The 26,448-nt window shown below is 46.0% G+C and overlaps 2 protein-coding genes across 2 annotated transcripts in view; one reads left to right on the top strand and one right to left on the bottom strand.

Annotated features, from left to right (window-relative positions):
• Positions 1-738: 738 nt before the first annotated feature.
• On the bottom strand, positions 739-24,389 carry dhx29 (DEAH (Asp-Glu-Ala-His) box polypeptide 29). Its single transcript, XM_038989666.1, has 27 exons — positions 23,881-24,389; positions 23,603-23,676; positions 23,401-23,514; positions 23,136-23,265; positions 22,877-23,004; positions 22,558-22,701; positions 22,127-22,253; positions 19,072-19,239; positions 18,519-18,687; positions 16,805-16,925; positions 16,202-16,564; positions 15,845-16,111; positions 15,445-15,588; positions 7,983-8,159; positions 7,419-7,559; positions 7,012-7,156; positions 6,687-6,807; positions 6,457-6,541; positions 6,132-6,349; positions 5,950-6,025; positions 4,942-5,166; positions 4,274-4,410; positions 3,863-3,953; positions 2,842-3,174; positions 2,432-2,563; positions 1,321-1,417; positions 739-1,126 (listed from the first exon to the last, which is right to left on the bottom strand). The coding sequence occupies exons 1-27, from the start codon at positions 24,044-24,046 to the stop codon at positions 1,071-1,073; spliced, it is 4,149 nt and encodes a 1,382-aa protein (XP_038845594.1). The 5' UTR covers positions 24,047-24,389; the 3' UTR covers positions 739-1,070.
• An 88-nt stretch (positions 24,390-24,477) lies between these two features.
• The window catches only part of LOC120044927 (exosome RNA helicase MTR4-like), a 61,257-nt gene continuing 59,286 nt past the window's right edge, over positions 24,478-26,448 (top strand). Inside the window, exon 1 of the mRNA XM_038989667.1 lies at positions 24,478-24,573. Within this exon, the coding sequence (XP_038845595.1) occupies positions 24,482-24,573 (92 nt within the window). The 5' untranslated portion in view covers positions 24,478-24,481. The remainder of the gene's footprint in view (positions 24,574-26,448) is intronic.

Consider the following 26,448-nt stretch of genomic DNA (forward strand, 5'->3'; position numbering starts at 1 on the left):
GTAGCGTCTGAACGGTTTGACCTAAAAACGATTATGACACCTTTATGGAAAGATGACTCTCATGAACACGATGTTCTCTGCTTTGCCCTATGACCCCCGCAAGTGTCAGGAGACACAGTTGAAGTCAGTACCGTCGATGTGCCAACTTGTTTGGTAGCATCCGAACCGTTCGGGCTACAAACCAATGGGACCCCACTATAGAAAGAGTCTGAGCAACATGATGGTGTTCTAGTAAAGGCCAAAATCAATATTTTTATATATATATTTTTATACCTAAATCAAATAGCTAAATGATCCATAGTATGATCATCTTAAAACAATTCCATATGTTCAGCTTATCACCCCCCTCCCCCAACATCTTAAACTTTCAAGAATTATGCAATAAGGCCCGAGGGGGTGTGGTATATGGCCAATATACCACGGTTAACGGCTGTTCTTTGGCACGACGCAACGCAAAGTGGCTGGATACAGCACTTATCCATGGTATATTGGCCATGTACCACAAACCAGTGAGGTACCTTATTGCTATTATAAACTGGTTAACCAACGTAATTAGAGCAGTAAAAATAAATGTTTTTTCATACCCATGGTATACGGTCTGATATACCATGGCTGTCAGCCAATCAGCATTCAGGGCTCGAACCACCCAGTTTATAATCTAAAATAACTGTTTGGGCAGCACCAGTGTGGCATAATTGCAGGAATATTTCAAGGATGTTTACTAGGCGCACACACAAGGCCATTAGAGTTTTGTTTATTTTAGAAAACAAAGACATGCTAATCACCAAAGGATGTTTGTTACATTCTGAGGGAGGGAGCTATGAATTAATTTTAAATGTTTATTTCCCTAAAACAGATATCAAACATAAATTAGCCATCAACACCACATACAGCTTTATTTTGTTTGGCAACAGTCATCATTGATAAGAGAAGAAATATGCTCTTTAATTTCATGATTGAAATGTCATTATACAGTACAACCACCACCCTTTGATCTTTAGGCTGTCCATCTGTCCTTGGACAACCATGTATGACCAAGGTCTCCAATGAGAGGTCAGAGGTCACAGTGGTCAGAAGACATTCTCCATCTTGATCAGTTCTATTATCAACTGGATGGTCTTCTCATCTACGGGAGAGAGTAAAAAACACCATTTACCACTACACAGTTAAACAACACACAGCACAATGTCATGAACACTAAAAATAAAAATGCAGGGGGCTTAGGAAGAGACTGGAAGGATGAGGAAGAAGGAAACAGAAAATGAGAGGGATTCAAGAGAAAAGGGAGGGGGAAAAGACAGAAAAAGGGTAGAATATTACCTTCTAGATTCATCCTTGGGTTCTCCAGCTTTTTCTCCAGTAGTGAGTCTATGAGCTTCCTCAGGTGTTTAAAGATCACTCCGATCCTCACTGGGGCCTGGGAGAGAGAGAGGAGGACAGGGAGGAACAGAGATCAGACAGAGCCTTGCTTGTGACAGTATGCTCAACTACAAGGGTTTCCTGGACCTAGATTAAGGCTGCAGTCCAAACACAGTAATTTTAGCCCTCGCAATAGCCACTTTCCCTTGGGGGAATCCTTGTCAAAACCGGATGCAGTTTGATTGCCATCTTAAGTAGAGGTCCAATTCACTAACGTTGCCCCCTCGGCCCTTGATTTAGCTTGAGGGAGCGAGTGAAGAACTTTGATCACTTGTGGGGTTGATATGACCCACAATTCAATGCAAACTGTAGTCACGTGTCAAATTGAATCAACATGGCTGAATTTTCGGCATGTCAGACAAAATTATGACGCGAGCTTACTAAAAAATATATATAGATGACATTGATTTTAACATTGGAAAATTGGCTTAGTCTCGTAGTGAGGACCCTATAAAAACGTAGTTAGCTTCATAAACATATTTTTGGGGAATTCAGAAATGTATTGGAATAAATAAACTATAATACTAGCTAGCCAGCTATGGGCAACTGTAGCTAGCTACCTGACAGGACTGCTAGCTAGCTATGTTAGCTTACTAGGTACATTAATAGCTTTAGGTTGTTTGTTTTTAAACTCAATTTCAAGATTTCCTCCAACGACGTTGCCTCTCCGATCAACACTCTTCCTCGCTTGGGCAAGTGACATTTAAAGTACACTCGGATGTAACGATGTAAAACATCATTCAAGGGCTGAGGGCCGAGGGCTGTCTACTTTGAATTTGGATTGTAGCCTAAGACTAGTATTGGACTATAGAGCACTTACAATGGAGATTCTCTATTGAGAAGTTATTTTATTTTTAATCTGGGTCTGGGAAACTGGCTACAAGAGTTTGATTTTCTTTCTCTTTGTGTATCACACTGTCTCTACTGTAGCACTGACACACCTCTCTAGTCATTCACGACACAGACATAATAATAGACATGTAATACAGCTGACCCAGATATGAACTCTGACCTGGAAGTGTATCCATCCATCCAGAGAGATGAGTCTCTCCCGGTGTTGTACGTCGATGTCCCCTCCAAACAGTAGCATGGGGAAGGGAGAGATCAGTGTTGTGTCCCGCAGGTAGATCTTAGAGTATTTTACCTGAGGGAGAGTCAAAATTAGATTAAAAAATTAGCAACTTAATAGTATTTTACCTAAAATTACACACAGTAAATTATTCTATTTAGGCCTACATGGGAGTTAGAGGTTGCCCCGGCCCAGCCACACCCTTGGTTAGGATTACAAGTAGGGAGAATTTGATCCTATATCTCCAGTTAAGGGCACCTTCTACACCCAGTGAGTAATCGATTTCACCATAGAGATTACAGACGGGCAGATTGAATGATCATCGATCAATATATCTCTATGGACCAACTCACCTTCTCCTGGAAGAGCAGCCAGCCGCGTGTTTGCAGGCAGCGGTTGACGGAGGAGGGGTGGACTTGGGCCTTCCCCTGGGCTGTCTCCACAGAGCACGCCACCCGGTCCAGGACGTCCACAGACGGAGTGTAGAGGATCCGCCCCACGCTGTCATACAGTCCTGCCGTCAGCACCGCGTTCAGGACACAGATCTGAGGCTTACCAAGGGGGGTGAGGGGAGCCTGGGGACCCCTGGGGTCAGACCGATCCCAGGAAGGTGGTCCTCGACCGGACCTGGAGGAACCAGAGAATCCAGCCTGGTCCATCATACGCATCAGCTCCTGTTTGATGTCCTGATGGAGAAGAGATCCAGGTTTAATGTCCTTACCAACCACTCTAAATGTCGTATGATCTCTTATAACTACTGTCACTGTGTACAGCAGTTGTACATGCTCAACAGGGTTGGGGTAAATTCAATTTCAACGGCCTCCCGAGTGGCACAGTGGTCTAAGACACTGCATCGCAGTGCTAGCTGTGCCACTAGAGATTCTGGGTTAGAGTCCAGGCTCTGTCGCAGTCGGCTGCAACCGGGAGACCCATGGGGCGGCTCATAATTGGCCCAGCGTCGTCCGGGTTAGGGGAGGGTTTTGGCGGCAGGGATGTCCTTGTCCCATCGCACACTAGTGACTCCTGTGGCGGGCCTGGCACAGTGCACGCTGACACGGTCACCAGGTGTACGGTGTTTCCTCCGGGTTAAGTGGGCATTGTGTCAAGAAGCAGTGTGGCTTGGTTGGATTGTGTTTCGGAGGACGCACGGCATCTCCCGAGTCCGTACGGGAGTTGCAACAATGAAACAAGACTGTAACTACCAATTGGATACCACGAAATTGGGGAGAGAAAAGGGGTAAAAAATAATAATATGTATTTTTAAAAATGTCAATTCGAGAAGTAAACTGAAATTCGAAATTGACCCCAACCCTGACGCTCACTGTTAAAGCATATCAGATGAGAGAACCATACACAAGTTAGAAAATAGAGTACCTCTATGGTGATGAGGGCGGTACGGTTCAGGAAGTGTTTCCTGCAGTAGGCCATTTCGGCTCGATATCCCTCACTGCGTATGTTCTTCCACCTGTTAGCAGAACAATACCATCAGGGAACAGAAACCAAGATAGTGGCTGTGCCATTAAAACGGCACAGGAACAATCAACTTCTTCAGGGTTAGGCTATGTCTCAGTTGCTTTAGAGAGAACAGAGTCCAGGGTTTTATTTATTAGGCACAATATGGAAGAACATTTATTGAAACAGAGGTACTAGGTGAACTTGACCAAGAAACACATGTTTTCTTTACTGTTGCAAAACAATTTGCTGCCACGTGGCCAACTGAACATGACCCTGAATTAGCTATCTCAGATTTTGGTCATTCATACTTTTGAAAAAAGATGCACCTACCCCAGGTAAGCATTGTAGATAGTCAGGTGATCCGAGTTAGCTACAGCCAGGGCAGCTTTAGCCAGGTTAGCCTGATCCTTCTGGTTCATGGGTGTGGCAAAGGGAGACTTCTCCGAGATCGCTGCTGCTATAGTCGCCTGCAATACAATTACATTCAGTCATCATGGAAATTAGATTTATCCTTTAAAGCTGGAATCCTTAGTTGCTACATCTATTTTTGGACTAAAAAATAAATGATATATACCCATTTATTCTTGAAGAAAATAACTTCTAAATGCCTCATGAGCTTAGTTCAACTGTCGTACCCCATCAGTACCCAAAATATAAGCTTGTTTTACTCCAATATTTGTAAACAATGTCAAATGTAAACAAACACTGTATAGCCTGAAAACATGGTTAAAACTATAATTTTGATATCATGGATGGTCAGTCCTTGAATCCATAGCTCTGTCTATGAATTTGATAGTGGTTAAATTTCTCCAGGCCCATCCCTCAGCTTTTTACCAAGACACAGGCGGGGTGACTGCTTTGTTCTTGTTTCAATTAAGGATTCTAGCTTTAACTAGTTGAGTCCCATTTCACATTGTTGATTGCTGATTTTGCAAGCAGTTAATACAATACAATGCTAATTCAGAAATGAATGACACCCCGCATGGACTGTAACTTACAATGGGGTCCAGGCAGCCCAAGATGGCCCCAAAGATGAGCATCTTGCCGATCTTGACGTTGACAGGCAAGGTGGCGAGATGGTGACCCAGAGGGGTGAGGGCGTGGCCCTCCGGTATACACGCTCCGATCCGCCGGAGCAGGCACACGGCGTTACTCACAGACTGGGGCTGGGGCGCGTCTAGGGCTCGACACAGGAACTCCTCTGGAGAGCCATACTCACATTTCTGTAGAGGGGACAGAGACGGAACAGTGGTGGTTATGGTGGTTGGGGTGGTTTACAGTGGTTATGGTGATTGGGGTGGTTTACAGTGGTTATGGTGGTTGGGGTGGTTTACAGTGGTTATGGTGATTGGGGTGGTTTACAGTGGTTATGGTGATTGGGGTGGTTTACAGTGGTTATGGTGATTGGGGTGGTTTACAGTGGTTATGGTGGTTGGGGTGGTTTACAGTGGTTATGGTGGTTGGGGTGGTTTACAGTGGTTATGGTGATTGGGGTGGTTTACAGTGGTTATGGTGGTTGGGGTGGTTTACAGTGGTTATGGTGATTGGGGTGGTTTACAGTGGTTATGGTGGTTGGGGTGGTTTACAGTGGTTGGGGTGGTTACTGTGGTTGGGGTGGTTACGGTGGTTTGGGTGTCTTTTTATCTTTTATTTAACCAGGAAGTTACATTGAGATAGCCATCTATTTTTCAAGTGAGCCCTGTGAGTGGATTGTTCCTGTGTCTAGTATGAAGAATATCTAAGAATAATTAAGCAATAAGGCACCTCGGGGTTGTGGTAAATAGCCAAATATACCACAGATAAGGGCTGTTCTTAGGCACAGGCCTTAGCTGTGGTATATTGGCCATTTACCACAAACCCCAGCTGCCTTATTGCTATTATAACGTAATTAGAGCAGTAAAAATAAATGTTTTGTCATACCCGTGGTATACGGTCTGATATACCACGGCTGTCAGCCAAATCACCATTCAGGGCACAAACCACCCAGTTTACAGTTGTCAGTGTACCATGATATGAAGACACAGCTCCTCCAGTGGAACCCTCAGTATCTCTGGTATGGAGTAATCCATGAAAGCCTGAAACCTGTTACATAGAAGAACATTCACAATCAGGCTGTAACTTGTGTGGCAGTAGAGGTATTTGTGTCGTAGACAGCAACTTGTTCTGTGATTGAGAGGGAGGGGCTGACCTGAATTTGGGGTAGAGGCGGAAGCAGAAGCCGTCCCGCACGCGTCCTGCCCTGCCTTGCCTCTGGAGGGCGCTGGCCTTGCTGACAAACGTCTCCACCAGGGAACTCATCTGGCTACTCTCATGGTACTTGTTTTCTTTGGTCTTTCCCGTATCAATAACGAACACAACATCAGGTATTGTTACTCCAGTTTCCGCTATGTTTGTGGACAGCACAATCTAAAATAGGGTAGACAGGGTAATAAAAATTATTTTTTCACTTTTGTTCATTCATAGCAATATGTATCTCAGTTCATCACTGCACTAAACAAAACAAAAAACAGTACCTTCCTAACTCCAGTAGGGGGCACTGTAAATGCAGCAGCCTGGTCCTTAGATGACAGTGTGGAGTGCAGGGCTACCAGTTTGTACCTGGACAGGGAGACAGAAACCAATCTCTTTATGAAAGCTAAAACCTTTGCTACAACAAAATAGTTTATAAATGAATTTATAAATTGCTAGCACGCAAGATGGCATTCTCTCAGGATGACATTGTCAGTGAAGACTATAAACTCACCTGTCTTTGCCACGGAACCTCTTGTCTGTGGAGAGCAGGTCATAAAGCTGTTGGATGTGGGCCAGACCTGGGAGGAACACCAGAACAGCTCCATCCACCACTGCAAACTGAGGAGACTTATCTGGGGGAAGGGGAACAAATATTACAGTTGGCGCAACACCAATCAATCAATCAACATCTAAATTGCCCCAACATGTGTAGTACGGCCATATCAACAACCATAAACCAAATATAAACTGGACTAACTCTCCAGTCTCCAGCTCTCTCCACGTCCTCACACTGGGCTGAATGAACCCGCAACTCTGTCCAGGAGCTGTGTATTTACCCAGGTAGTCGAGCAAGTCCAGGACCAGTTCCATGTTGATTTTGTTGGGGTTCATGTACTGCAAGGCGTGGCGGGTCCGGCTGCTGAAGTGGTCCAGGTCAGGACCCAGGTCCCAGCCAGAGCCTGAGTCTTTCACTATAAACTCCTGGAGAACACACACAAAACACCATGAGTTACGTATTGGTTCCTGTTCACTGTAATGCACAACATGGATCTGAGGCATTTACAGTAGTGTAGAATAAAATAGCACAATGATTCAGTATAGTTTAGGAAATAAGGCATTTCTACAGTGTTTTCAGAGACAAGTCAGTAACCAATCTGACCCTGAGACCCAATGCAGCAGGTAGGTACTATCACAAGGCCCCTGAATCCCAAAGATCTCACCCCTCTGTCATACCCTCTCTCACCTGGTGCTGCATGCTCTTCCCTCCTTTCTGCGTGAAGTTGATGTTGACCTCCTCCTCCTCCTCCAGGATCTTCTGGCTGTATTCAGAGTCCTTCTCCAGAACATAGCCCGTCTCCTCCACTATGTCCTCCAGATGGAACACCTGACAATAGAGGTGCAACAAAGCACTTCAGAACCACAGAAATAGAAGGACACTTTCCGCTTTATTGCTATGGGGACACTCAAAATGGCCGACCAGTCCACCCATTATGACATTTTATTTCACCTTTCTATTCATTTTAATGATATGGTCAGAACACATCAGGACAACACCATACAGCACGATACAACAGAACATCTGAGAGACACACTGTAACAATACTCTACTACATCGATCGCTGAAATAACATTTTATATCAGGACAACCACAAGTAGTATGATACAAATAACATCATTTTTGGCACTTAGACAGACTAGGACAGGAATATAATGCACTTGTGATGGAAAATACAATTGAAACAGAAAATACAGTTCATATTTTCCTATCTGTGAACTATAGGGAAATGAAAAGTTCCCAACATCTAACCTCGACAGGGAAGGTTCTGCCAGGGATGTTGACTATAGGACAGCGGTTGAAGTAGGCAGCGAACTTATCACAGTCGACCGTGGCGCTCATCATGACCAGGTGCAGGTTGGACCGTTTCTGTACCACGTCCTTCAGGATGGTCAGCAGGAAATCAGACTGGACGCTGCGTTCATGGACCTAGAATGGACGAGACAGACAGCGTGTTTGATGGGATCAGTTTGAGCAAGGCAAGGCGCAGTATAGTTTATTTTGGTTATTTGGCTTGCAAGGTAATATGCAGATTAGTAAGTCTGCCCAGTTTGGCTGCAATGTAGTTGATCTGAAACATGCACAGACTGAAGTGTGAGAGTCTGACCGAACCCTGGGCACAGTGGGCAGTGTGTAAGAGGTCAGATGTCCAGACTAGAGTTTTCACGGATCCACCTGGACCCGAATTCCACAGACGCGATCGGGAACCGAGTGGGTCCAGATCCAGAATTCTAAATAATTTCACAGGTCTGCGTCAGATCTGATATGATTGTCAGGGGTCAAATCAAATTTTATTAGTCACATGTGCCAAATACAACAGTGAAATGCTTACTTATGAGCCCCTAACCAACAATGCAGTTATAAAAAATAAGAGTAAGAATAAGAAATAAAAGTAACAAGTAATTAAAGAGCAGCAGTAAAATAACAATAGCGAGACTATATACAGAGGGGTACCGGTACAGAGTCAATGTGTGGGTGCACCGGTTAGTTGAGGTAATATGTACATGTAGGTAGAGTTATTAAAGTGACTATGCATAGATAATAACAACATAGTAGCAGCGGTGTAAAAAAAAGGGGAGGGGGGGCAATGCAAATAGTCTGGGTAGCCATTTGATTAGATGGTCAGCCATTTGATTAAATGTTCAGGAGTCTTATGGCTTGGGGGTAGGAGCTGTTTAGAAGCTTCTTGGACCTAGACTTGGCGCTCCGGTACCGCTTGCCGTGCGGTAGCAGAGAGAACAGTCTATGACTAGGGTGGCTGGAGTCTGACAACTTTTAGGGCCTTCCTCTGACACCGCATGGTATAGAGGTCCTGGATGGCAGGAAGCTTGGCCCCAGTGATGTACTGGGCCGTACGCACTACCCTCTGTAGTGCCTTGCAGTCGGAAGCCGAGCAGTTGCCATACCAGGCAATGATGCAACCAGTCAGCAAGCTCTCGATGGTGCAGCTGTAGAACCTTTTGAGGATCTGAAGACCCATGCCAAATCTTTTCAGTCTCCTTAGGGGGAATAGGTTTTGTCGTGCCCGCTTCACAACTGTCTTGGTGTGCTTGGACCATGTTAGTTTGTTGGTGATGTGGACACCAAGGAACTTGAAGCTCTCAACCTGCTCCACTCCAGCCCCGTCGATGAGAATGGTGGTGAGCTCTGTCCTCTTTTTCCTGTAGTCCACAATCATCTCCTTTGTCTTGATCACGTTGAGGGAGAGGTTGTTGTCCTGGCACCACACAGCCAGGTCTCTGACCTCCTCCCTATAGGCTGTCTCGTCGCTGTCGGTGATCAGGCCTACCACTGTTGTGTCATCGGAAAACTTAATGATGGTGTTGAAGTCGTGCCTGGCCGTGCAGTCATGAGTGAACAGGGAGTACAGGAGGGGACTGAGCACGCACCCCTGAGGGGCCCCTGTGTTGAGGATCAGCGTGGCGGATGTGTTGTTGCCTACCCTTACCACTTGGGGGCGGCACGTCAGGAAGTCCAGGATCCAGTTGCAGAGGGAGATGTTTAGTCACAGGGTCCTTTGCTTAGTGATGAGCGTTGAGGGCACTATGGTGTTGAACGCTGAGCTGTAGTCAATGAATAGCATTCTCACATAGGTGTTCCTTTTGTCCAGGTGGGAAAGGGCAGTGTGGAGTGCAATCAAGATTGCATCATCTGTGGATCTGTTAGGGTGGTATGCAAATTGGAATGGGTCTAGGGTTTCTGGGATAATGGTGTTGCTGGTCATGGCTCACATCCTTTCAAAGCCCTTCATGGCTACAGACGTGAGTGCTTTGGTTCGGTAGTCATTTAGCCAGGTTACCTTAGTGTTCTTGGACACAAGGACTATGGTGGTCTGCTTAAAACATGTCGGTATTACAGACTCGGACAGGGAGAGGTTGATAATGTCAGTGAAGACACTTGCCAGTTGGTCAGCGTATGCTCGCAGTACACGTCTTGGTAATCCGTCTGGCCCTGCAGCCTTGTGAATGTTGACCTGTTTAAAGGTCTTACATCGGCTGCGGAGAGCGTGATCACACAGTCTTCCGGCAACAGCTGGTGCTCTCATGCATGTTTCAGTGTTATTTGCCTCGAAGCGAGCATAGAAGTAGTTTAGCTCGTCTGGTAGGCCTGTGTCACTGGGCAGCTATTGGCTGTGCCTCTCTTTGTAGTCTGTAATGGTTTGCAAGCCCTGCCACATCCGACGAGCGTCAGAGTCGGTGTAGTACGATTCGATCTTAGTCCTGTATTGACGATTTGCCTGTTTGATGGTTCGTCGGAGCGGCAGCTCTAGCCTTTAGCTCAGTGTGGATGTTGCCTGTAATCCATGGCTTCTGGTTGGGGTATGTATGTACGTATGGTCAATGTGGGGACGACATCATCAATGCACTTATTGATGGAGCCAATGACTGATATGGTGTACTCCTCAATGCCATCAGAGGAATCCCGGAACATATTCCAGTCTGTGCTAGCAAAACAGTCCCGTAGCTTAGCGTCTGCTTCATCTGACCACTTTTTTATTGATCCGAGTCACTGGTGCTTCCTGCTTAAAAACAATTTTGTAAGCAGGAATCAGGAGGATAGAATTATGGTCAGATTTTCCAAATGGAAGGCGAGGGAGAGCATTGTACACGTCTCGGGTATGTGTAATTTTTACTGACTTGTCAGAAAGGGCCTTTACAGATCAGTGACGTGACTGCTGCAGTAGAGAGACATTCTAATGCAGCTGCTCTTGCTTTTCATGAGAATGTAGCGTGGCACGTGTAATTTGTTGTTGGCCAATCATAAGTCATCAAGCGGCAATAGGCTACAGTCATAGAGCCTCGCTCCGTGTGTGGCAAAAGCTAGGAGATAAACTACACACCTTCCCAGAGAGTGGAGGCTGTTATAGCAGCAAAGTGGGGCCCAACTCCATATTAATGCCCATGATTTTGGAATGAGCAGGTGTTCAACGAACAGGTGTCCACATACTTTTGTTTTTGCCATGTTGTGTATTTAATCAATGGAAGATGTAATTAAAATGACGGAATTAAAAGAAGAAGGACAGGCTACAAGGACCAAGAGCCAACAGGTAGGCAGGCTGCTACTTAATATTGTGAATGGAGTTGTTATTTGTAACTGTAGGATGAGAAAGCGCATGCACTGCAGCCTCAATTAGCCTAGCGTTAGCTATGTTAACTAACTCTCCTGATTTTATGCAGTCAAGACAGATACCACGTAATCATATTTGATGACAAATAACCTAGTTATGGCAGCTATTTTAATTTATTTATTTAATTTATTTCACCTTGATTTAACCAGGTAGGCAAGTTGAGAACAAGGAAAAACACTGGAATGGTAGATTTGCAGTGGAAGAATGTGCAAAGTAGAAATAGAAATAATGGGGTGCAAAGGAGCAAAATAAATAAATAAATACAGTAGGGGAAGAGGTAGTTGTTTGGGCTAAATTATAGATGGGCTATGTACAGGTGCAGTAATATGTGAGCTGCTCTGACAGCTGGTGCTTAAAGCTAGTGAGGGAGATAAGTGTTTCCAGTTTCAGAGATTTTTGTAGTTCGTTCCAGTCATTGGCAGCAGAGAACTGGAAGGAGAGGCGGCCAAAGTAGGAATTGGCTTTGGGTGACCAGAGAGATATACCTGCTGGAGCACGTGCTACAGGTGGGTGCTGCTATGGTGACCATCGAGCTGAGATAAGTGTTTAAATGTTAAATGTTTAAACATGAAACTATTTGTGAGAAGATTAAATGTGATTTTAGCTTCTAAATGAGAGAATTGTTTTCATAAGTAAACTTATACTCACTCAGTGGCCACGCCCAAGTGAACAGACATTGGTTGAGAACTATAAAACATGCCCTTTTCTCCCCCAGTACAAAAGCCCGTTGAAGGAAGTCAACCTCAGTTCCCGATGACGTGAGGACTGCTGTCCTAACATTTAAAAAGGGTCAATTTCAACGTGGAGGTGACGATCACCACGCTGGAGTGGTGAATTTCGACTAGACCAGCCAGAATACAGTGCAAGCTGATTATGGCAACTTGGTATGAACTTTGAACGATTATTCACTAAAGAAGTGATACATCCTAAACGTTGAGATATCAGCTGCAGCTGTAAACGTACATGGCCTAGGAAAGGACAGAATCTCAGAAGAACGACAGGGGACTTTAACGTACCCGCTCCACAACCAGAAAGATTTTTCAAAGGACAATGGGGATCTCTGCTGGGTAAACCAGTCTTCCATCTTCGACCAATCTATCGAAGTGCATCTATCTTGCATTTTCCTTTTCCAAATGGGCGGTTATTAGAATGCATAAGATTCTGTATTTACAGTAGCATGGCTTCTCAAGGTCCGATAGAGACCCAATCCCTTTGTCCCTCAGTCTTCCCGCTCTTTCATTCAAACCCATCCCCCTACCTTTGTGTAACCAGCCATCATATCTGGTTAGCCCACTAGGGGCTTTTCATGACATGATAAGTAATCAATGTATGATCTATCCTGTGTGTGTGTGTATATATACACTGCTCAAAAAAATAAAGGGAACACTAAAATAACACATCCTAGATCTGAATGAATGAAACATTCTTATTAAATACTTTTTTCTTTACATAGTTGAATGTGCTGACTACAAAATCACACAAAAATTATCAATGGAAATCAAATTTATCAACCCATAGAGGTCTGGATTTGGAGTCACACTCAAAATTAAAGTGGAAAACCACACTACAGGCTGATCCAACTTTGATGTAATGTCCTTAAAACAAGTAAAAAATGAGGCTCAGTAGTGTGTGTGGCCTCCACGTGCCTGTATGACCTCCCTACAACGCCTGGGCATGCTCTTGATGAGGTGGCGGATGGTCTCCTGAGGGATCTCCTCCCAGACCTGGACTAAAGCATCCGCCAACTCCTGGACAGTCTGTGGTGCAACGTGGCATTGGTGGATGGAGCGAGACATGTTGTCCCAGATGTGCTCAATTGGATTCAGGTCTGGGGAACGGGCGGGCCAGTCCATAGCATCAATGCCTTCCTCTTGCAGGAACTGCTGACACACTCCAGCCACATGAGGTCTAGCATTGTCTTGCATTAGAAAGAACCCAGGGCCAACCGCACCAGCATATGGTCTCACAAGGGGTCTGAGGATCTCATCTCGGTACCTAATGGCAGTCAGGCTACCTCTGGCGAGCACATGGAGGGCTGTGCGGCCCCCCAAATAAATGCCACCCCACACCATGACTGACCCACCGCCAAACCGGTCATGCTGGAGGATGTTGCAGGCAGCAGAACGTTCTCCACGGCGTCTCCAGACTCTGTCACGTCTGTCACATGTGCGTGTGAACCTGCTTTCATCTGTGAAGAGCACAGGGCGCCAGTGGCGAATTTGCCAATCTTGGTGTTCTCTGGCAAATGCCAAACGTCCTGCACGGTGTTGGGCTGTAAGCACAACCCCCACCTGTGGACGTCGGGCCCTCATACCACCCTCATGGAGTCTGTTTCTGACCGTTTGAGAAGACACATGCACATTTGTGGCCTGCTGGAGGTCATTTTGCAGGGCTCTGGCAGTGCTCCTCCGGTCCTGCTGCTGGGTTGTTGCCCTCCTACGGCCTCCTCCACGTCTCCTGATGTACTGGCCTGTCTCCTGGTAGCGCCTCCATGCTCTGGACACTACGCTGACAGACACAGCAAACTTTCTTGCCACAGCTCGCATTGATGTGCCATCCTGGATGAGCTGCACTACCTGAGCCACTTGTGTGGGTTGTAGACTCCGTCTCATGCTACCACTAGAGTGAAAGCACTGCCAGCATTCAAAAGTGACCAAAACATCAGCCAGGAAGCATAGGAACTGAGAAGTGGTCTGTGGTCACCACCTGCAGAACCACTCCTTTATTGGGGGTGTCTTGCTAATTGCCTATAATTTCCACCTTTTGTCTATTCCATTTGCACAACAGCATGTGAAATTTATTGTCAATCAGTGTTGCTTCCTAAGTGGACAGTTTGATTTCACAGAAGTGTGATTGACTTGGAGTTACATTGTGTTGTTTAAGTGTTTTTGAGCAGTGTATATATATATATATACTTCTGTGTGATTATTTAGGTATTTAGTAAATAAATAATTAAGCCAATTTTAGTATTGCTGATTCAACTTATTAGCTAGGGTTCGTGCAGATAACCCATTTCTTACAACAATCAGAATGAGACCGATCGAGGTGACGATTAATAATTGACTGCTATTGATATAAAAGATCTTCAGATCTTTAAGAGAGTGGATTCAGGAGATAACCGCTCAATATAAATGAATGCTTCCGTGGTGCCCCAGGTTATTAATGGTTTAATTGTTGCATGGTTTAATTCAATCACGTAATAAATTAAACGTTAGGTAATCAATTTGATAAAATAGCATGTCGTATAATTTAATCATAGTCAGAGATACGACAGGCCAGATTGGGAATTTAGCCAGGACACCGGGGTTGACACCCCTACTCTTAGGATAAGTGCCATGGGATCTTTAATGACCACAGAGAGTCAGGACACCTGTTTAACGTCACATCCAAAAGACGGCACCCTACACAGGGCAATGTCCCCAATCACTGCCCTGGGGCATTGGGCTATTTTTTAGACCAGAGGAAAGTGTGCCTCCTACGGCGCTTCAACACCACTTCCAGCAGCATCTGGTCTCCCATCCAGGGACTGAACAGGACCAACCCTGCTTAGCATCAGAAGCAAGCCAGCAGGATGGTATGCTGCTGGTAAAGTATCTTCAAAATTTAAATAGCGGCCTCCTGAGTGACCCAGCGGTCTAAGGCACTGCACTGCATCGCAGTGCTAGAGGCGTCCCTACAGATCCAGGTTTGATCCCGGGCTGTATCATAACCGGCCGTGATCGGGAGTCCCATTGGGCGGCACACAATTGGCCCAGCGTCGTCCGGGTTAGGTTAGGGTTAGGCCGGGGGTGCTGTACTTGGCTCATCGTGCTCTAGCGACTCCTTGTGGCGGGCCGGGGGCCTGCAGGCTGACCTCGGTCGTCAGTTGAACGGTGTTTCCTCCGACACATTGGTGCGGCTGGCTTCCAGCTTAAGCAGGCGGGTGTTAAGAAGCGCGGCTAGGCGGGTCATGTTTCGGGGGACGCATGACTCGACCTTCGCCTCTCCCGAGCCCATTGGGAGGTTGCAGCGATGAGACAAGATCGAAATGGGGGAGAAAAAGGGGGTAAAATGCACAAAATAATATAAATAACAATAACTAAATACCTCGTCCACTATGATGTGGGTCAGAGAGCTGAGCATGTGGTCCTGCTGCAGCTTCCTGAGGAGAACCCCGGTGGTGCAGTACAGAAGACGGGTCGAGTCCGAAGACTTGTTCTCCATCCGGATCTGGTACCCGCACAGCGATGACTGAAACATCAACATTGTAAACAAATATTAGAAAATACCTTCATCAAATGTGTTGCATTCTGCTTTCAACTCTTCCCTTACACAACACCTAAACTTTTTGAGGCACCCTATATATCCTAAACCACACAAAACCACCTAACGTAACCCTTTAACCACTTCCACCACCCCAACCTACATGTAACTTATTGTAGTCAAGCTCAATCCAATCTCAAACCACCTAACCACTTCTACCAGCCCATCACCAATTCCCTCTAACCTTGGATCCAGGCCCGTCGTCACAGCCCAGCTCCTGAGACACCCTGCTGGCCAGACTCATGGCAGAGATCCTGCGTGGCTGGGTGACCACTATGTTACAGGGCTGGGCAGCAGCTCCCCCAGTCAGAAGCTCCTCTAGGATAAACTGGGGGATCTGGGTACTCTTCCCGCTGCCCGTCTCCCCCGCCACCACCACCACACGGTTGCGCCGCAGAGCCTCCATAACCCGCACACGGTGCTGGAACACCGGGAGCTGCTCTCTGTCCGTCTGTAGAGTTTATAAACATTTAGTAAAGTGTCACTCCACAATATTACAACTATTGATAAGACATTAAAACGGATTAAAAACATTACAGACCTGTAACCGCCTGGACAGGGCCGAGCCACGGAGCTTCAGAAGAAGGGCCCGAGCCGCCACCTCTGCAACCCCACCACCTCTCTCCTTCGGGGTAATGGTTTTCCCTGGGTCCTCCTCTTCTTCCAGGTTGGCCAGGCTCTCCCAGTCATCCTCGAGCTCATTTCCAGCTCCCTGCAGCCCTGGCTGGGGAGAAGGACACTTCTTCTGGGGTTGCTGCTGCTTCAGCCGGGTCAGCAGTCGGGCGATGAACTGGTCTCGGGGTTTGTTGATGGCTGTGCGGAGCTCCTCCTCCTCTGCTTGCTCGCTGTCCCGCCACTCCAGCCACACCTCACGGTACGTGGGAGGGATCAACATATGGACTGACTGGGATGGCGAGAGAGAGAGAGACAGACAGACACACACAGATAGAGAAAGAGAGACAGACAGACACAGACAGAGAGAAAGAGCGAGAGAGAGACAGACAGAGAAATAAAGAGAGAAACACACACAGACAGAGAGAGAGAGACAGAGACAGACAGAGACACAGGTTACGGTTATTGGAATGTAAAACAGCATCAGAAACACACCTGACTCTAGTTGAGGTTACATACAGTATGAACTCACCTGTCCTTTACATAGGTTGTAGATGGCCAGTGTAGCACCCAGGTGCTGAGCCTGCATGCCGTCCTCAGTGAGGATATTGGGACAAACCTCCAAAACATCATCCAGTCTCTGAACACGAACCCTGGGAGAAACAATACCAGTCTTACTGTAAGACAAAAGTTAATCACAACACATCATACACTGTCTAAGTCTGGCTGACACCAAACTCCAAGTCTTCCTGACTTCACCACCTGGAAAGGCTCCTTGATGTTGCAGGCACCATAATGAAGGGGGCTGTGATTTTCTACTGGTTGGTTCTCCTCTGTGTCTTTCTCACTCAAACTCGCACATAGACAACCACACACAGCCGCCGAGCCCCACTGCCCCTAACCCTGATACAACCACACAGCCGCCGAGCCCCACTGCCCCTAACCCTGATACAACCACACACAGCCCCTGAGCGCCACACCCTAACCCTGATACAACCACACACAGCCCCCGAGCCCCACTGCCCCTAACCCTGATACAACCACACACAGCCCCCGAGCCCCACTGCCCCTAACCCTGATACAACCACACACAGCCGCCGAGCCCCACTGCCCCTAACCCTGATACAACCACACACAGCCCCTGAGCGCCACACCCTAACCCTGATACAACCACACACAGCCCCCGAGCCCCACTGCCCCTAACCCTGATACAACCACACACAGCCCCCGAGCCCCACTGCCCCTAACCCTGATACAACCACACACAGCCGCCGAGCCCCACTGCCCCTAACCCTGATACAACCACACACAGCCCCCGAGCCCCACTGCCCCTAACCCTGATACAACCACACACAGCCGCCGAGCCCCACTGCCCCTAACCCTGATACAACCACACACAGCCCCTGAGCGCCACACCCTAACCCTGATACAACCACACACAGCCCCCGAGCCCCACTGCCCCTAACCCTGATACAACCACACACAGCCCCCGAGCCCCACTGCCCCTAACCCTGATACAACCACACACAGCCGCCGAGCCCCACTGCCCCTAACCCTGATACAACCACACACAGCCCCCGAGCCCCACTGCCCCTAACCCTGATACAACCACACACAGCCCCCGAGCCCCACTGCCCCTAACCCTGATACAACCACACACAGCCCCCGAGCCCCACTGCCCCTAACCCTGATACAACCACACACAGCCCCCGAGCCCCACTGCCCCTAACCCTGATACAACCACACAGCCCCCGAGCCCCACTGCCCCTAACCCTGATACAACTCGGGGCTCGGGGGCTGTGTGTGGTTGTATCAGGGTTAGGGAGTGGCACTCAGGGGTTGTATCAGGGTTAGGGGGTGGCGCTCAGGGGCTGTGTGTGGTTGTTCATGTGGTTGTGCGTGAATTCTGCATTTAAAACAGACTCCTGTCCAAACCAGTGTGTCAGCTCTCCCTGGCTATGTACCATGTCAGCCAGGCTAAAACTGTCCATCTTCCAAACACTAACCCTGGAGGATAACAGATTGCAGAAAACGGATGTGCAGCTTCTCTGACTACCAATTTAATTGGTTTAATTTAAGGTCAATTTAATTTTAATGCAGCTAATTCAGTCAAATAAACTGAAATTCCAACTCAATGAAAACTCATTGAAAAAGCAGAGTTGACTGAATGAAATGGCATTGACCACAAGCCTGTGGACTACTTTAACAACGTGCCAGAGATCCTGAGATTGGATCCAATCACTCACCTGCACTTCCAGTATCTCCCAGCAGCAACCTTCTGGAAGGAGGGAGCAGGGCTCTTAGGGAGGTTCTTCCTGACCCAGTCAATCAGGAACTGTTTGGGGGACTTGCCGGTCCAGCTGCGAGCCGTGTAGTCAAAGTTACGGATGTCTTTAGGCTCATTATTTTTCGCTGCTGAGGAGACAGAAAAAAATGTGATGTTTTAATACGAAACCTCAGTACCACACTCAGTTATACTGTAATGTGTAGGATTTTACTACACAACTTAGTATGCAATTGTACACTCATATACCACTGCCATGCACTATTGTTTTGAATAAGTATAGATACAGTGCATCATATACTCAGTTGACACCACAGGAGGCTGGTGGTGCCTTAATTGGGGAGGACGGACTCCTGGTAATGGCTGGAGCGGAATAGGTGGAATGGTATCACCAACATCAAACACATGGTTTCCATGTGTTTGATGCCATTCCATTTGCTCCGTCCCTGCCATTATTATGAGCTGTCCTCCCCTCAGATTGACCAAACAAAGATATTTGGTCAAACCATACTTACTTTTCTCTGCGGGAGGGGGCGTTTCCTTTTCAGCTTGTTCAAACAGGCCGAATGCCAGTTCTTCCTTCCCCTCAGTTGGAGCAGGTGGTTTCTTCTCCTCGATTTTGGGCGTGTCTACAACTTTTATCGCTGTGTTGAACATAGGATGAGATTCTAGTGGCTTCATCTCTAAAATGTGAATAGAAACATAACCATTAATATGTGGTGTGAAAATAAAACCTATATAAACTCAGCAAAAAAAGAAACGTCCCTTTTTCAGGACCCTGTCTTTCAAAGATATTTGGATTTTTACGAATTAACTTCACAGATCTTCATTGTAAAGGGTTTAAACACGGTTTCCCATGCTTGTTCAATGAATCATAAACAATTAATGAACATGCACCTGTGGAACAGTTGTTAAGACACTAACAGCTTACAGACGGTAGGCATTTAAGGTCACAGCTATGAAAATTTAGGACACTAAAGAGGCCTTTCTACTGACTCTGAAAAACACCAAAAGAAAGATGCCCAGGGTCCCTGCTCATCTGCGTGAACGTGCCTTAGGCATGCTGCAAGGAGGCATGAGGACTGCAGATGTGGCCAGGGCAATAAATTGCGATGTCCGTACTGTGAGACACCTAAGACAGCGCTACAGGGAGACAGGACGGACAGCTGATCGTCCTCGCAGTGGCAGACCACGTGTAACAACACCTGCACAGGAACGGTACATCCGAACATCACACCTGCGGGACAGGTACAGGATGGCAACAACAACTGCCCGAGTTACACCAGGAATGCACAATCCCTCCATCAGTGCTCAGACTGTGCTCAGTAGGCTGAGAGAGGCTGGACTGAGTGCTTGTAAGCCTGTTGTAAGGCAGGTCCTCACCAGACATCCCCGGCAACAACGTTGTCTATGGGCACAAACCCGTGCTGGACCAGACAGGACTGGAAAAAAGTGCTCTTCACTGACGAGTCGCAGTTGTCTCACCAGGGGTGATAGCCGGATTCGCGTTTATCGTCGAAGGAATGAGCGTTACACTGAGGCCTGTACAGTCGTGGCCAAAAGTTTTGAGAATGACACAAATATTAATTTTCACAAAGTCTGCTGCCTCAGTGTCTTTCGATATTTTTGTCAGATGTTACTATGGAATACTGAAGTATAATTATAAGCATTTCATAAGTGTCAAAGGCTTTTATTGACAATTACATGAAGTTGATGCAAAGAGTCAATATTGTGCTGTTGACCCTTCTTTTTCAAGGCCTCTGCAATCCACCCTGGCATATTGTCAATTAACTTCTGGGCCACATCCTGACTGATGGCAGCCCATTCTTGCATAATCAATGCTTGGAGTTTGTCAGAACTTGTGGATTTTTGTTTGTCCACCCGCCTCTTGAGGATTGACCACAAGTTCTCAATGGGATTAAGGTCTGGGGAGTGTCCTGGCCATGGACCCAAAATATAGATGTTTTGTTCCCCGAGCCACTTAGTTATCACTTTGCCTTATGGCAAGGTGCTCCATCATGCTGGAAAAGGCATTGTTCGTGGATACATTTCCACGAACAATGCCCACGGATACATTTCCAAATACCAAAACAACAAATATTTACAGTACCATAGGACTGGTACTGTATATACTGTATATTTTTTAGGAACTCAGTCGAGGTCTCTGCTTACTGTTGAGAGTTAGAATAGTAGAATACAAAGTGCAATTTCGAAAATTGGTTGTGCATCAGCAGTTTCTCTTTCTATGTCAGTCAGTAGCTACGTTTCCATCCAGTTTGCAACAGATTTTCATGCAAATATATATTTTTTTGTATATAACAATATGAGCATTTTCCCACCAGGGATGTGTTTAAATTAAACTGACCTTTTGTGGATAAAAGGCTGTGCGTGATGACGTAGTGCACATAAAAATGTACTTTTGCCATTAGATTCCAATGGGTTTCCATCACATTTTCAACTCTACTGATGGTTTTGTCACAAAACTGTTGTTATATAGCAAATATGCCTAATCTGGTCCTGGCAGATGTGCTCTAACCAACAGCTGGCAGATACAGTGCGGGTAGGCTACCTGCATTATGAGATTATTATAGATAAGAGCGATTTATTTGTATTTGTCAAACGGCGGCCAAGCATTGATGTCAACAGAGTAAGACCCTCAATATTTATTGGAAAGGAGCATCAAGCTCATCACCTTGCACTTTCACCACCCTGTGAAGTTCATAACTTATTTCATCTGTAGTCTAAAAAACTGCATGCTTTCCTGAGTCGCAGTGGGAGGACCACACAGCATATCATCGTGTGACTCCAAGTTTACTTCCATATGATGGTTATTGTTATTACATCATAAGGTGTTTCTACCACCATTTCTTGCATAATTAACTTTACAGACACAAAAAGATCCCATCATGTCGAATGAACAAATTGTCTGTCGGCATTTATAAAATTGTACCGGCATTTCATGTTTCCATCAGCCCGGTCGTTACTTTATTCACGCGTCAGGTAATTAAATAGTTGGATGGAAACGTGCTTACTGACAGTCACTCAATTAAAATTTGTTTTAGATTGGCAAGTTATCTAAACTTGAAGTAATCATGGTTGAATTACCGACTGGGTGGTCCCCCATTGATCTTGTTAATCACTCTGACTCAGATATCATTAAAAAGTGCTAACATTTCTTTCCACCCGATGGAAAAATGTGTACAATTGCAGGAAAGTAGCTGTAAAACTTCACATTTTTCTCTACGCCCAATGGCAAAATTAGTAGAATTACATGAAATGAGTTATAAAATAACAAAATCTTCTTTCTGCCCCATGGCTAAATGTGTAGAATTGGAGCAAACGTGCTTTAAAATGGCAAAATGTTTCTGTTGTTGGGGGGGGGGGGGCACAACATTTTGCTTAGGGCCGGCTCTGACTGCATGTGTGGGTTTGGATGTGGGTACGGAGACTGACGTGCCACTGGGGCCCCTCACGATGAGTTCCGATTTTTTGTTAAACTTTGATCAAAGTTGCCCATCCCTGATATAGATAATGTGGGTGTTCAGTTGACAATGGAGGACCCAGACAGACCTTGCTGTATGACTCTGATTCTGTCCTGTGCAGTCCTCTGTCCTCCTTTGTCCTTCTTGGCCTTGGCTGTAGCAGCCATCTCCTTGGCATCGTACAGCTGTGCAGTGAGCACCAGGTACCTGTCGTTCTACACAACATCACATGACATAACCAGAGTGAAGGGAAACAGTACTACCCATCAAGTAGTACCCAGTAGTTATAGTCCCTAGAACTTTCAGAAAAGTAGCCTGGGTGCCAGTCTGTTTCTGCTCTCTTGCCAACTACTTATGGAATTGTCAGGTTAAACATTCCATAATGTGTTGGCAAGAGCGCAGAAACAGAGTTGCACCCAGGCTATGAGAAAAGTAAGACCAGCTTAGATTGTCATCATTTATACAGTACATGTCAGTGTAACAGGTGAATGTGTGACATGATTGCTGAGTTCAGCTTACCGGATCAAACTTCTCATCCAGTTCTGGGTTCCGTGTCTTCTTCCCACTCTGCTCCTCCTCTTCTTCGCTGCTCTCCTCACTGGACTGCTCTGCATATCTAAGGATCCACTCCTTCACACTGGCCCCCTCATCCTTCACAGGCACCTGTCAACATGGAGATCACCATGGAGATGACTGATCATTCATTGACTCACAGACTCAGAATGTGTAGAAAATGTTTCCCATAATCTTACGTTGCCAGACTGTAAATGTCACATTCGCTCCGCATACTCTAAGCAACACAATAGGAAAGGGTGGATCAAGGCTATATTTTCCCCACCTTTGCCGGCTCTTTCTTCGGCTCTTTGGGAGACTCAGGTTCGGGTGCTTGGGGTGCAGGCTGGAACTTTGGCTTGGTCTCATGGTTCTCTTCCTGCATCCTCTGACTGAAACCTGCTGGCAGCTCCTCTGGAGGAGAGGAGGTGGTGGGAATGAAAGAAAGCTAGAGTAAAACGAGTCAGTCAGAGGATCAGTGAAGAAGTTTATTGCGATAAGAGGGTAAAAAAAAACAGACAATTTGAAAATCAAAGTAAAAGTACCATCTTTCAGGTTCAGGCAAAGCCAGTCGAGGGCAGAGTGCAGGTCTCCTCCATACAACACACTGCTTTTCATGGCTTCCTCAATGTGCTCCGTCTTAAACTTGAACTTCTGCAGAGCTAAGTAGAGATCCTGTATAACACAATTACAGGCTACATCATGACAGTGTAACACAAAGCATATGACATTAGAATAGATTAACAAAATACATATGACAGACATGTGAATCAAGGCTGGTTTGTTACTGTGACACATGATGTTCTTTACCAGCAGTTTCTTGTTGGTGAGTCTTCCTGATATCGGTCCTTTGTCTCCATTCTCTTGCCTGAAATCATTGATCAGTTTGATGATCTTCTTCTCCAAGTCTGTTTGAATGACAACCTGTAACAGAAGTAAAACATTTCAGAACGTGTTTATAAAGTAGTAGGCTAATAACAGAGTTAAACATCAGTCTATTCTGCACACTTACTTTGAGTATAGACTTGTCAGTGACTCCTCCTGTGTCCACTTGTGCTGTGTTTGTGAGGCTGTAGGTCTTTGGACCTGTCAAACGAGTCAATGAAAGTGTCAGACTCACACAGATGGTTTAATTATGCCTGCCATATGCCATCCAATATTGAATCGTGTATTACAGGCTATCATTACCCACCAGGGGTTTCTGACTCATAACAACAGCCACAGCCTTCTGAGACCTAACTCTGCTCAGATCTAGCTAGCTAAATAGACATTACTTTATGAGTGACATACCTTTTGGCTTGATTTCTTTCACAGCAGCTTTAGCAGGAGTTGGCTTCTGCTTTTTCCCAGTAGTAGCAGGGTCAGCCACGCCGTTTCCAGCAGCAGGAACATTGTTGCCTGCTGCTGCCGGTTGGGCTGTAGGGACAGTGGCTGATTTCTTCTTCTTTCCACCCATTGAGAGACTACGATCTGTTGCCCTACAGGTCTAATACATTGAAAAACATCTGCCAACAGCTAATTTCATATGTTTCTTAAAATATGACGATTGTCTTGCTACTCTAAAAACAGATAGCTAGCTAGTAACGTTAGCTAGTTAGCAAACAGCTACACCTTGCAGACACCGGTGAAAAGACAAGCACTTACAACGCAATCTGTTTGTCACGTTATAACACCGCTGTACTAAACTAGTATATCGGCAGTATAAACGATTGACTATTCAAGAGTGGAGTCCAGCATGTTTTCTATATTCATAATAATGCTGTGGCTAGTGTGCCAAATAATAAAACGCGTCTAAAATATTTTTCGCGAGTTATGAATTGGTAGTTTCCGGTTGCCGTAGCGGAAGTAATATTGTTGCATTGTGGGATTTGTGTGCTTTCATCTTGCAATCATGGCGGACGCCTTTGGAGACGATTTGTTCAGCGTGTTCGATGAAGAACAAACATCTTCAACTAAAAAGAAATCACCAATACCTGAAAAGGGGTATGTTAGTTATGGGTTTTCATTCGGTTAGAGAGTTATTTTTAATTCATAAAGTAATGACACAGACAACTATCAAATGAGAACACTCGCAAACAACATCTAGACAATGCTAACGACGGCTAGCTACTAAGTTTACAGCCCAATGCCTAACATTACATTTACACCGGTTTATGTTTAATACCAGACTCTTGGTAGTAAGACTGGTGTGTTTACCAGTTAGCTGATGATATGAACATTTCGCCACATTTTATTCTTTCAAATATCTAGTGTTAGTGATTTAAGATATAGTATAGTCGGAAGGTAACTATCAAACTAGGCAGTATTCTGCCTTCTCCCTACAGTCCTCAGACATTAACTTCGTCCACGACTGCCTCGTGAACTACATTACAACCCCAACGCAGTGTTAACGTTTAGACACCCAGATACGCATCGCTTACAATATGGCTGGTATTAAAGATGGTAGATAAATTACGTTGTTTTACTCGAGCCGTTTACTTTTGAAATAAATGGTCAGTTCCGGTCTGCTTAACGGGGTTGAGCTCCCATGCCCCAATCCGATAGCGGCTGGGTCTGGTCTGCTTAGTTAATTGACTAATGTAACCGGGGGGGCACTTCTGTCTCAGGCGTAATCCTTCCCAATATGCCATTCTGTACAGATGTTCCACTGTGTCCCTCATTCAGTTTGAACTTTGACCCTAGCCAGATATTGCTGTGGAATAATAACCTGCCAAGATATGGGGCCGTAGTAAATATATATGTGGACACCCCTTCAAATGAGTGGATTTGGCAATTTCGGTCACAACCATTGCTGACAGGTGTAAAAAATAGAGCACACAGAGCTCAGTGAGTTTCAGCGTGGCACTGTCCTAGTATGCCACCTTTCCAACAAGTCAGTATGTCAAATTTCTGCCCCACTAAAGCTGCCCTTGTCAACTGTAAGTGCTGGAAACGCCTTGCAACCATTACAGCTCAGCCGCAAAGTGGTAGGCCACGCAAGCTCACAGAACGGGAGTGCTGAAGCGCGTAACAATCGTCTGGCCTCAGTTGCAACGCTCACTACTGAGTTCCAAGCTGCCTCTGGAAGCAACGTCAGCTTCATGAAATGGGTTTCCATGGCCGAGCAGCAGCACACAAGCACTAGAGCTCCATGAACATGGTTATCCCTAACATTTTTTAGAAGCATTAGACCAGAACCTTGATACTGTTTGAACATTAGTCATGAAGATTAGGCTATTTTGCAATGCCAAGCGTCGGCTGGAGTGGTGTAAAGCTCGCCGCCATTGGACTCTGGAGCACTGGAAAGGCGTTGTCTAGAGTGATGAATCACGCTTCACCATCTGGCAGTCCGACGGACGAATCTAGCTTTGACGGATGCCAGGAGAATGCTACCTGCACCAATGCATAGTACCAACTGTAAAGTTAGGTGGAGGAGGAATAATGGTCTGGAGATGTTTTTCATGGTTTGGGCTAGGCCCCTTAGTTCCAGTGAAAGGAAATCGTAATGCTTCAGCATACAATGACATTCTAGACAATTCTGTGCTTCCATCTTTGTGACAACAGTTTTGGGAAGTCCCTCTCCTGTTTCAGCGTGACAATGCCCCCATGCACAAATAAGGTCCATACAGAAATGGTTTGTCAAGATCAGTGTGAAAGAACTAGACTGGCCTGCACAGGGCCCTAACCTCAACCCCATCAATCAACTTTGGGATGAATTGGAACGCTGACTGCGAGCCAGGCCTAATCACCCAACATCAATGCCCAACCTCACTAATGCTCTTGTGGCTGAATGGAAGTAAGTCCCCGCATCAACGTTCCAACATCTAGTGAAAAGCCTTCCCAGAAGAGTGGAGGCTGTTATGGCAGCAAAAGGGGTAA

This window comes from Salvelinus namaycush, chromosome 3 (genome assembly GCF_016432855.1).
Source record: "Salvelinus namaycush isolate Seneca chromosome 3, SaNama_1.0, whole genome shotgun sequence".
NCBI classification, from domain to species: domain Eukaryota; kingdom Metazoa; phylum Chordata; class Actinopteri; order Salmoniformes; family Salmonidae; genus Salvelinus; species Salvelinus namaycush.